The 11,329-nt window shown below is 40.5% G+C and overlaps 1 protein-coding gene across 2 annotated transcripts in view; it reads left to right on the top strand.

Moving 5' to 3' along the window:
* The window catches only part of LOC122792322 (nuclear receptor coactivator 7-like), a 1,388,015-nt gene that overhangs the window by 426,808 nt on the left and 949,878 nt on the right, over positions 1-11,329 (top strand). Inside the window, exon 1 of one of the 2 annotated variants that reach the window (XM_044060117.1) lies at positions 7,077-7,170. The exons of the other annotated variant lie outside the window; for it this stretch is intronic. Coding sequence (XP_043916052.1) covers positions 7,163-7,170 — 8 coding nt within the window. The 5' untranslated portion in view covers positions 7,077-7,162. Of the gene's footprint in view, positions 1-7,076; positions 7,171-11,329 lie in introns of those variants that run through there. 2 annotated transcript variants of the gene reach the window in all.

Raw genomic sequence — 11,329 nt, forward strand, 5'->3', positions numbered from 1 at the left:
ACAGTCATCTAGAGCCACAGAAAGTATTAGCTTTTATTTTTCATATTTCAGTGATTCTAACAATGCCTAAGCAGGAGTTCAACACATTAAAATAAAAATACTTCAAAAATCTGTTTGCTGTAGTTTTGAAGATTTTCACAAATGGTAGCTCTTTCTTCAAGTGCTCTTTCAGCAGGTCCTTATAGGATGCACACTGGACTTGTGTCAGGGCTTTGGTTTTGTTCTCAAGTGTTCATTCAAACAGCATGCAGCAATATTTGATGCTAAAAATGGGCAGCCTGTGCAAGCTGCCTCCAGTTCTTTGTTACTACACCTTAGGTTAAAACCTCAAATTTGAGGTCTTGCCTCACCTTACCTGTTTTCCAGTTTTCCTGGATGGAACAGTCGTTTTGCTTCATTATCAAAATTATGTCTCTTATCTTTTGATTTTTTTCTTTCCATCTTGTTTTTGTGAGTGAAAACCAACAAAGTACATATTCTTGCAAGAGATTGCCATATCCATCACCTCTTTCTGCATAGCAATGGACCAGAGTACTTCACAGTAGCATGTCTGTTTCTGCTTAAGTTTCATCACTGAGTACACAAGTGGCAGTTCCCTACCCAGCACCGTGTCCCTAATGTTTTTATTTATTTTCAGTTTTATTGACCAGTGATTAAATGCTGTTATCGGACTCATTTAAGTGACAGCAGAACTGGCCAGTGTTCACATCATTTTGTGGATGTTCATGATGCTGCTAGTAAGGTCTGATATTGGTATCACATGGGACAACTGATTGCATTTTACTTTTGTGGGAGACCTTAAGTTGATCTTCATGAATGTGCCTTTTTATGGGTCTTCTTTTGCCTGATGTTCAGGAGGAGAATAAATGTCATTATATGATAGAACAAGAGCTTGTGGCTGTGGCATAGTTTTATTACCCACCCCAGAGAAATCACAGGCATATTTATGGTAGTCTCTGACATTCTATTTGGAGACATCTCAGCAGAAAACAAAACTAGTACTACTAGGTGGCAAAGAAAATGCTGACATTCCTGGTTTCAGCAGTAGTAGGCGTATTCAGAGTGTGAAAACCTTGACAGAATTCTGTGGCCTTGTGAGGGGGATGGGGAGAATTCCTTTACTCACAGAAGTCTAAGAGTAGTTTATGTTGTACTGTTTTCCCGTAAAACATATCACTTAAAGGCATGCACTGGATTTTATTCAGGCCCCAATAAAACAGACATCTCTTACGTACACCTCAACACTTCAGAAGAGTGCTGCCACACAAATGATGCTCTCTGATAACAACACTTCAGAAGAGTGCTGCCACACAATGATGTTCTCTGATGTAGAGGAAGGCCATCCAGCTAGTTGCACTACACAAGCAAAGGGAATAGGTCTACTTCCAATTTTTCTCATTTCCCAAGAAGGCATATTATCTCTGATCTGTTAGTGACCTCAAATGCTTCAATGTTTTCACCTCATTTTAAAGAAGAAATAAATCTATGTGGTTATATTTCACAGGTTCCTCCTGCTGTTGAGAAAGCGTGCTGGATGTCCTTTCTAGATGTCTGCAATATTTTACTTACTCTGAAGACAAAAAAAAAATGTACTGCAAATTTGTTTATGTGTTCTACTATCCATTTTCCAGTATCACTTCTGCTCCCCCTCCTTTAGTGTCTCCTCTCTCTCTCTCCATACTTTTCACAGAAAGTGCAGCAGACATAGTTGTGCACCTCTGTCTCAGGCTTATGATAATATTCCTATACCTCGCTACCTGGCTACTAGTGGCAAATTTTGTTTCATCCTTTAGTGAAACAAGTGTATGCACTAGAGTTTTTTTCTTAGCACTTTCTAGCCTTTGATCGTGAAGCCTGTTATGGCACTTTGTGGATCTATTTGTTTCCCAGTCCTGCCAGGGTTTAGTGCTCAACCATCACACCTGACCTCTAATAGAAGATGTAAGTCTACAGCACTGAGAAGAGCTTGAAAGATTGGAATTGTTGGTGCTCTGAGAAAAAATTCCATTGGAGAGCAATAACAACAATAAGTGGAGGATGGGAAGAATCCTGAAATACTAATGTGTACAACCATACAAGCAGTGGGGTAAAGGCAGAGGGCAGTGTATGCCAACAGATGGTAGAAGGAGAGCAAAGCTAAGTAAACCCTCCTAACATAGTGCAGGAATGTACCACCTACATGTCAGTGGATGTCACACAATATGTGCTTTTGAAGACCATTGTCCGACAGTCTGAGACAGGAGAAAGATGTCAGGCACACAGGAAAATATCCCTCCTTGGGAGAAATTATTGAAATTGTTGCTGTGGAAGATTTCAGATGCCAGGCTCTGGCATGTGAGCATGGAAGATGCCTAGAATCCATGATGTGCTGGTGACAACATACCAGAACCTCTTGGACATTTCATGTAGTGACTGTTCTGCTGGTAGATGGGAATCACTTTTCCATCAAGAGGCGCTATTAGCCAACAAAGTTACATCATGCTTGGAAAAGTGAGCTCTATGAACAACTACTGGTTCACCCCACTTATTTGTGTGCATGTTAGTGGGCCAAAACATCAACAGTCCTTAAGGCTTTAGTTTCCACTTTACATGTTATGACAGCAGAGGAAAACATCAAACTGGCAAATTCTTACATCATCTACAATGCATCTTTACATGAGTTTCTATCTGCCGAAATAATAAGGTATATGTTTCACCTGAAACAAATGTTATGGTGCTTGGTACAGCAGCTAGGTTTGAAAATGAAACACTCTGATATCCACAGCACCAACTTAAAGAAAAGCAGCTTCTGGTCCTGCACTGCTGCCACCATCAGAGATCTAAGGTGCAATCCTTGAGATCAGGGAAGGAAGTCTGATATAAAGGAACATCATTTTTTTTTTCTTTTTTCTTTTTATTTATTTATTTTTTTTTTGTATGGCTTGGTGACACTTTTTGGGGAGGCTGAAGAGGTATGTTCATAGGTTCATAGGTAGTTACTAGGCTATCTGCCCGAAGGCATTTATAAGCCTAGCCGGAATGTGTTGGCCTTTGCCACCCCCTTAGATTAGTTCCCTGTGCCTCTGTCCAGCAGAGTCACTGAAGTGATCCCCGGGGTAAACTTTCTGTTTCTCATCCACTCGTCAAGGTTTCTCTTGAAGAGGGTTAGCGAGTAGCTCTGCCTAATGTAGATTGGAATCTTGTTCCAGAGCATGGGAAGCCTCTGGGACAGGAATCTATCCCTCCAGCATGTCCTATTTATTGTTGTGGTGAGGTTTAGATCCCTGGGGTGTGTGGCTCGGGGGGATATGGTTTTCTTTAGGTTGAGCATGTCCATCAATTCTGGGTTGGACATGGCCTTGTATGTCAGGCAGAGATCTCCTCTGAGTAGGCGGTATGCAACTGAGTACAGCTGGAGTTTCTTCAGTCGAGCTGCTTAGGGCATCTGCTTGAGGCCAGTGATCCTCTTGGTGAAGTACTTCTGTGGTCTTTCTAGTTGTTGCAGGTGTCTTGTAAGGTACAGGCCAAACAGGGCATTGTACTCTGTAATGGGTCTGATGAGTGATGCATAGAGGGGCCCAATGACCTCTTTCGATCTGGATGCAAACCCTTTTGTGATTAGGTGGGCCACATAGAAGGGTTTTCTAACCACTTTGGCAATGTGATTATCAAAACAGAGGTTGCTATCTACTTGGGTCCCCAGATTCCTTATTACATCTTCTGTATTTAGGGGGGCTACCACCTATGTGGTAGTTTGTGGGTACTTTGTTTTTTCCAAAGGGGATGACTATGCACTTTTTGGCATTTAGCTTGAGGCCATGGATTTGACACCAGGTATCTGTCTCAGTGAGACCCTTTTGGAGGATGTCTGTGTCAGCTGGAGAGTCAATTATAGCCCCTAGTTTGCAGTCATCTGCAAACTTGGTCAGCCATAGTCAGACCTAGTTCCCGCAACTCTTACCATATGGGTTCTGTCTGTGAGCCAGTTTGGCAACCCATCTCATGACGTAGGGGTTTATGTTCAGGCTGCTGAGCTTGTCTATAATACCTGAGTGGGGAATGGTGTCAAAGGCCTTTGCAAGGTCTAGGTAGGCTGTGTGGACCACCTTTTCCTCATCTATAGTATTGGTAACTGTCTCAAAGAAGTCCACCAGGCTTAGGAGGCATGATCTGCCCTTAACAAAGCCAAACTCGGTAGGGTCCAGTATTTGGAGGTTTCCAGTGTCTCTGTTAATGAGATCCATGATGATGCACTCCATAGCTTTGCAGACCAAGCTAGTCAGGCTTATAGGGCGATAGTTCTCGGGGTCTGTTTTGGCTCCACCTTTGTGGAGCGGAATAACCATTGTTGTTTGCCACTCCGTGGGCATGTAGCCTGTGGAGAGGCTGAGTTTAAACAGTGTGTTTAAATGAGGGGTTAGTTCATCTTTGAGCTCATGTAGGACGCAGCCTGGGGCACCATCCAGTCCCATTGATGCTGCATTTTTGGCTTTGGAGAGGGCTGTTTTAACCTGAGTGTCTGTGATTTCAGGGGCACTATATTCTTCTGGTATAGTTATGGGCCCTTTTGGGGGTGAGAGGGGGGGGTGAGGTTTGCACTGAAGGATGCCAGGATGTTGGCTATATTGGTTGGTTCAGTGTATTTTGTGCCATTCTGCACTAACTCCGAGCATATCTGAGAATTGCCACTTAGATTCTTGACATAGCTAAAGAATGCTTTGTGATTATCTTTGAAGTCCATGACAATTTTTCTTTCGAAGCTAGCCTTGGATGATTTTATGAGGGGAACGTAGTCTCTTGCTGATACTGATCAGAGATGTCTTCCCTTCTTGGGATTTTACTCTTTTCTGTACTAGTTTCCTCCTTCTATTGTATAGCTTGTTTATGGCAGGCATCCACCAGACTGGTTTCCTTTTATTGGAGGAGTGAGTCTTGGTTTTGTTTAGGATAGCACAATCCATGCATTCTTGTAGGTACCAGTAGAGTGCATTAGTAAAGGATTTTGCAACTTGGACAGTATTATCCTTTAGCATGGGGGCTTTGAAACTTCCCACCTCGGTCTTAAGTAACGTGAAGTTTGCTTTTGAAACGTTTTTCACAGTGGTTTCTTTGACTGGGGGTGGTGGCGGAATGTGGATATCCAGAGTGATTAGTTTATGGTCAGATCTAACCAGCGAGGGGTTGACCTCTGGTGTGGAACACTGGTCGCCCATGTTGGTAATGACCAGGTCCAATATGTTGTCACCTCTAGTGGAGGTGTTGACCAGTTGATCCAGGGCGTTTGAGTTTATAAATTCTAGGAAATGTTGGGCACAGGAGTTTGTACTTGAGTAGTTCTCCCAGTTAATGTTTGGGTAATTGAAATCACCCAATATCAGGGTGTTTGGTAGGATCTTTATGTTTCCCAGTGTTTCCAGGAATGCGGAGTGTTGGTCCTGGGAAATGGTGGGTGATCTATAGCAAGCTATAATTTGAATAGCAGTTTTGCACATTGTTAGTTGCATGTGGGTGATCTCTGAAGCATCGTGCTGTGCCACTAACCTGGAGGGGTGGGTATCCTTGATGAATATGGATACTCCCCCACCTTTTGTATTTCAGTCCGGGTTTTGGGGCCAAAATGTATGGTATGAGTTGTAGCCTGGTAGTGCTGGGGTGCTCTCTGGAGCCTGTAAAGTGTATCTCTGCTTCAACACTGAGTATACTTTCTTTGGAAATAATTACATAAAAAATTAAAAAGCATCAAAAAAAGTCAAACATCATTAACTGCATTAAAACAACTACAAAAAGAATATTTTGTATGTGGAATAATCTCCCTGTACCACCCACAAGGGAGAGCTGCACCCCAGTTCTATAAATATACTAAATCTGGGATTACACAACACTGGGATAATTGCCCTATTAGCCCTACTACTATTGGAACTATATGAGTGTCTTTATTCCAGACTGATGTAGTTTCAGCTTGCAAATCCCAGTATTTAATGACTTAATGTTTCAAAGTATGCAGAACACTGTAATAACCAAATGTAGAATTTCAATGATTGCTAAGTGTGTTCTTTTTAGTTTAAGTGCAATATCTGTATCTGCTCATTTTTTTTGCTTCTACTTTCTTGACTGTTGTTATTGAATGATCTCACGTAGTCAGAGCTTCATCATTATCAGTAATTCCTTTTGGTTCATGTTTCCAGTGCTTCACAGATACCTGTATGCTGTGTTTGCAGAATCTGCATTGTAATTATCACATTATTGTGCCTTCCAGTATACAGACCCTTAGCCATGAATATGCTACAGCCATTAACTGTGTGTGTAATTGTGTCTAGTTGTGTGCTACACAACCTACATTTGTCTGCATTTTTCTATATGATAGTTCAGTTTTTGTAAACTCTCCTGGAAGCACAGGTAAATGTGCAACCACACCATTGAAGCTGTGGCAGCCTATTACTTCTGACAATAACCTGAGTGTTTCAGGAAGGCTATTAAGTAAATAGGCAAAAACAGAGACAGCTATGTGACACGGCAGCTTCTTAGACAAAGAGATGTGTGTGTTGGGTTGGCTCCACTGTCTAGGCACCTTCCACGCGTTTCATGGAGCAAACTGGAATGTGGTTAGCTGTACTGCCAGTGGAAAAGGGAGACAAGAAAAATAAAGGAGTTTGCCAAGCAGCTTTCTGCATAATATTCAAACCTTAATCATCCTTACCGGAGTAAATTCATATCAACACTTCTCAGCTGGTGTGCAGACCAATTGTAAGGTAAGGATAAATAGTGATGAAATAAATATATAAGATATATAGAGGAAATATGTCACACTGGTTGTTGAAACCCACTTAAGTTGTCTAGGCTTAAAGACATTTTAGGCAAGTCTTTGAAAATCCATTGCTAGCATACCTTTTTTATCCTTGGGGAAGACTGAAGTAAAGTTTGTTGTTTATTTATTTATGTATTTTAATATGAGTACTGTAAAGAGCCAGAGAACGGGGTGGAGCCTTCTTACCTCTTAATACAGCTAGTTTTGTCAACAGCTTTCTGGCTATTACTGGTTATAAAGTTGTGACAGGGTCATTCATCCTGCCATTAGAAAATTTTCTGTTGACGCTGTTAGACTCCCTCAGTAATGGCTAGCTTGCAAGCCCCATCTAATGTGGGATTTCCATTTCATAGTGCCAGGTCTGGGTGAAAGGCAGAGATGTTTCGGTATGTTATGTTATTATACTAATCTTACGCCTACGAATTGTTAATATTTATTATACTGTTTTTTTTTAGAGTAATATTTATCTTTAATACAGAGCTTTAAGGAGTCTGCATTGTCATTTCATGCCCAATGTGCTTTATTTAAAGCATTATTACAGCATGCTTCATTTATTTACTGATTTTGTGGGGTTATTTTTCTGTTTGTAAGTGACTAATCTGGAACTCTGAGAAGAGGAGTGACTTGCGAATGTCAAAATGTTTTCATTCTGTCAGTCCCTGAAACCTCGAGATGTTGGTTATATGAAGGGTTTACAGTTGCTCAAGTACAGTGCTATAGATGTTTAATATGTTAATGTTTTTGTCAGATAAAACAAGCCTTTGAGCTTTTTCGATTAATTGATTTTATTGAAAAAGCTTGCTGGAAATTACATTCTCTTTTCAGAGGTAGCTCAGGGGCATCACAGTAAATAAATGCAATAATAAAACACAAATAGTACTTAAAGATGTTGATGAGACATAACGATAAAAAGTAGTTTCCTTGAGCTGAGCAGAGCACAATGGATACATTTTGCAAGATAATCCCTATGAAGACGGAAGCTTTTAGCAATTATTTAAAAATGTCTTAAGTAAGAGAGGGTAAATTACAAGGTAACTGTCCTGTAAAGGATTCAATGAGTACCAGGAAATAAAACCAAAACAGGGTACAGCAGAAGAGAAAGTCTCAGGAGAACCAGTAAAACAAGGCTGCATGAAACTGAAATTAGGAGTAAATGGCAACACATACCTGAATGTAATAGTTGTTTTACTCCTGAAAGTGTTACATAGGGTGAGACGTACAGAATTTTTGATAAAGGCACTAAGGAGAGCTATGCAAGGAAAGTCCACTGCCTGGACAGCAGTCAAGGTATTGGTCTGTAAAGGACGACAAAACGAGAGAAAAGGTGAGAGAACTAGTATGTTCAATTAGATGCACTGATACCAGTGTTCGTAAGTAGGATGTTCACTGGCAATCATTATTAAATGAAGCAGCTGGGTACATACACATTGACAGGTAACATGTACACTAGTGTGAGTGTGTATCTGCAAAAAAAAGAAAAAATGAGAGAAAAGTGAAATCACAAGTATATTCACTTAGATGCTTTGAGGTACAGACTGCCAGCATTCGTCAGTATGATGTTCATAGGTAGAGAGTATTAAATAAAGCAAATGCATTAACATGTTGTGTATGTATATGAGTCTGATTATATATCTGCAATATGAATGTATATATATATATATATATATATATATATATATATATATATATATATATATATATATATATCAGGGGCGGCTCGTGCTATAGGACTGCAGGACTGCAGCCCCCCCACCTGTAGAAAGAAAAAAGAAAAGAACAAATAAAATCGCGAGTCCCCCCATCTGTAGAAAGAAAGAAAAAAAAATTGTGAGTCCCAGAACTCCACTCATGCATGTTTGGAGTTCTTGGTACTCAAAACTCCAGACTGCTGTGTTAGGTAGTCTGGATAGGGAAGAAAGGGATCTCCACCCTGCCAGCCCAGAGGTCTGTGTGTGATGACCGCACAGACCGGAAGGACACTGGACTGCATCACCAGCAGGCTGGAGGCTCCAGCCTACTCTCATCTCATGGGGAAACCAGAACAGCTTACGCGGGCTGCTACGGAGGACGGACAGTTGATCTGTATAGAGTGGGCTGCTGCAGAGGACAGATTCAGGCTGCTATGGAGGACAAATGGATTTTGATCTGCTGCTATGGAGGAGGAGGATGAATGGAGTTTGATCTGCTGCTATGGAGGTTGGGTGTGTGATTCAGGACTGATCTGGCTGCTACGGAGGACGAATGGTGTGTGTGTGTGTGTGTGTGTGTGTGTGTGTGTGTGTGTGTGTGTGTGTGTGTGTGTGTGTGTGTGTGTGTGTATAAAATTGCTACATACTGATGGCTAGAGAGAACACACGGTGGTGGGTAGAGAATACTCAGGCTTGAACCCTGTACCTTGGATGCAGGTAGTAACTGCCTGAATTCCCTACCCACCACCATTTGTAAAACGTTTGCAGATTTTTGCATCATATTTGGTTTGTACCTCATAAAATCTGTAATTTCTGTTATGTTTGTTGTTCCAGGCAAAGTCAGTAGTGTAGTGGTGCACTGGTAGCATTGTTGCCTGACAACTACAGGTTCTCTGCTTTGATTCTTGGCTGGGGTGCTTTCTGTGTGGAGTCTGCATGTCTTCCCATCTTACAAAGACGTGTCTGGAGTGTTGCTCCCTGCTCTGCTGAAAATTGGCTTTTGTTCCAAGTCAGACTTTCCTGGTTAACAACTGTTAAATAAAAATAACAGGCATTTGAATTTCAGACTTCATATTCTTCAGAAAGTACATGACCTTTTATTCTAACAATTTTCTAAATTTATAACATGGATATTTGACATTTGTCCTTATTTTTGAGACTGTATTCCCCCATTATTGGCTTTGTCCAGGTTTTTTGTGCTAAGGTTGAGAGCTATGGTGAGAACTGAATTTACTAAATGGTAGTCATTTAAGTTTCAGTCTTCCTCTCTTTCACAAAACAGCTGATTTGGCATAGTGGTATGTTGCTCTGACTGTTTTGCACAGGGTTCCCCTGGTTTCAAGACTTGGCAGTGAAATGTGTGGTGGTAACACAGCATTTTATTGTAGCAGCTTTCCAACATTATACAAGCAATGTTTAAAATGTGTCCCTGGTTTTTGGGCTTTTGTCCCTCCCCAATAAAATTTGGCTTTTTCCAGACTTCTTGTGCTGCAGAGTTCAGAGATACAGCAGTGTGTTGTGTAGATTTTACAAGGAGCTGAGAGCTGCAGGGGAACAACAGTTTAGTACTGCTTATGGTGAGTCTGCTTGCGTTGTTAATAGCACAACAGGTAGGGTACTTGCTTTTGATGCAGAAGGCTGTGGGTGCTACTCCCACAATAGGTAGATGCATTGCTGATACTGTACTGTGTTGTAAATGGGGTGGATGCTTCAAGTCCTTTTTGGTGAAGATACCTAGTAACTATGAACCTGTTATCAGTTTGTCATCCATTCCCTACTGCGATATTACTAGCTTATCATTTTTTTAATGCAACATGGGCAATTTATTCCTCAAGGGCAACAACCACTTTATTTGTAGATGAAACAATGACCTATAAAGTTGTTTGCTAGCAGCAACCTCTTCATTTGTTACAGATTTCTTTAATGTGAAATTATTTAGATGACTTTTACTTCTTTAGAGATTGTGCATATTTACTGATACTGGTGGACTCTAGAAGTTTGATTAGACTTTTATGATGGAAATGTTCTGAACTGGGCAGTTTTGTCATTATTGGTGTATTTTTTTCTTTCATTGTTTACTGGAAAAATGTTCAAAACGTTCAAAACAATACATTTAAAATGCCCTTTAACAACTGTACTGTATTATACAAGGAATATAATTTAATACAATCAGGAAGGTGTATCAAAGAGCATGTGTATGCTTCGTGTTCAAGGGGCCTATGATTTGAAAATAGCCCAAAGTTAATCTTTATCTGCCAATGGCAAAATGTATTTTCTTTGAATGTGGGTTTCATTGCTGTTTCAATGAATGTGAGTTTCAAGAGCAGAGAAGTTTTAATGCTAAGTCTATTTTCATTGTGAGACTGCATTGCTTTGTTTAGCAGATATCTATTAGGGTTTGTGCTGTAAAATGCAAAATAACACTTTCAAATGAAATCCAAATCATTGCAGAAGTAAAGCAGTATGCACATTACAGTGTTTATGGTAAATGGGGCAAAATAACCAAGGAATGGGACATTGGAATGGCTGTAGGGGGGAGGCTCCATTCGACCATGATTTTGTGAGGGGGAAAGGGCAGCAAACTCAGACAGCCCCAGCTGAACTATACTGCTCAACTGTCCAGATTTTTGAGATTGAATAGAATTTTGCTTCTTATTTTTGGTTTGTTCCTCATAAAATTTGTGGTTTTCTGGCAAATAATCTAGGAGTGAAGTCACTAAATAATGACAGACATTGAGTTTCAGATGTTATAACCTTCAGAAAAATGCATGCTAAAGGAAGACCTGTTATTCTATCAACTGTCTTAACTTTATACAAGAGCAATTTTTAGAACTGTTTGTATGTTCCCCCAATATAT

The sequence above is a fragment of the Protopterus annectens genome, chromosome 1.part2 (genome assembly GCF_019279795.1).
Source record: "Protopterus annectens isolate FY-2018-M chromosome 1.part2, PAN1.0, whole genome shotgun sequence".
Lineage (NCBI taxonomy): Eukaryota > Metazoa > Chordata > Ceratodontiformes > Protopteridae > Protopterus > Protopterus annectens.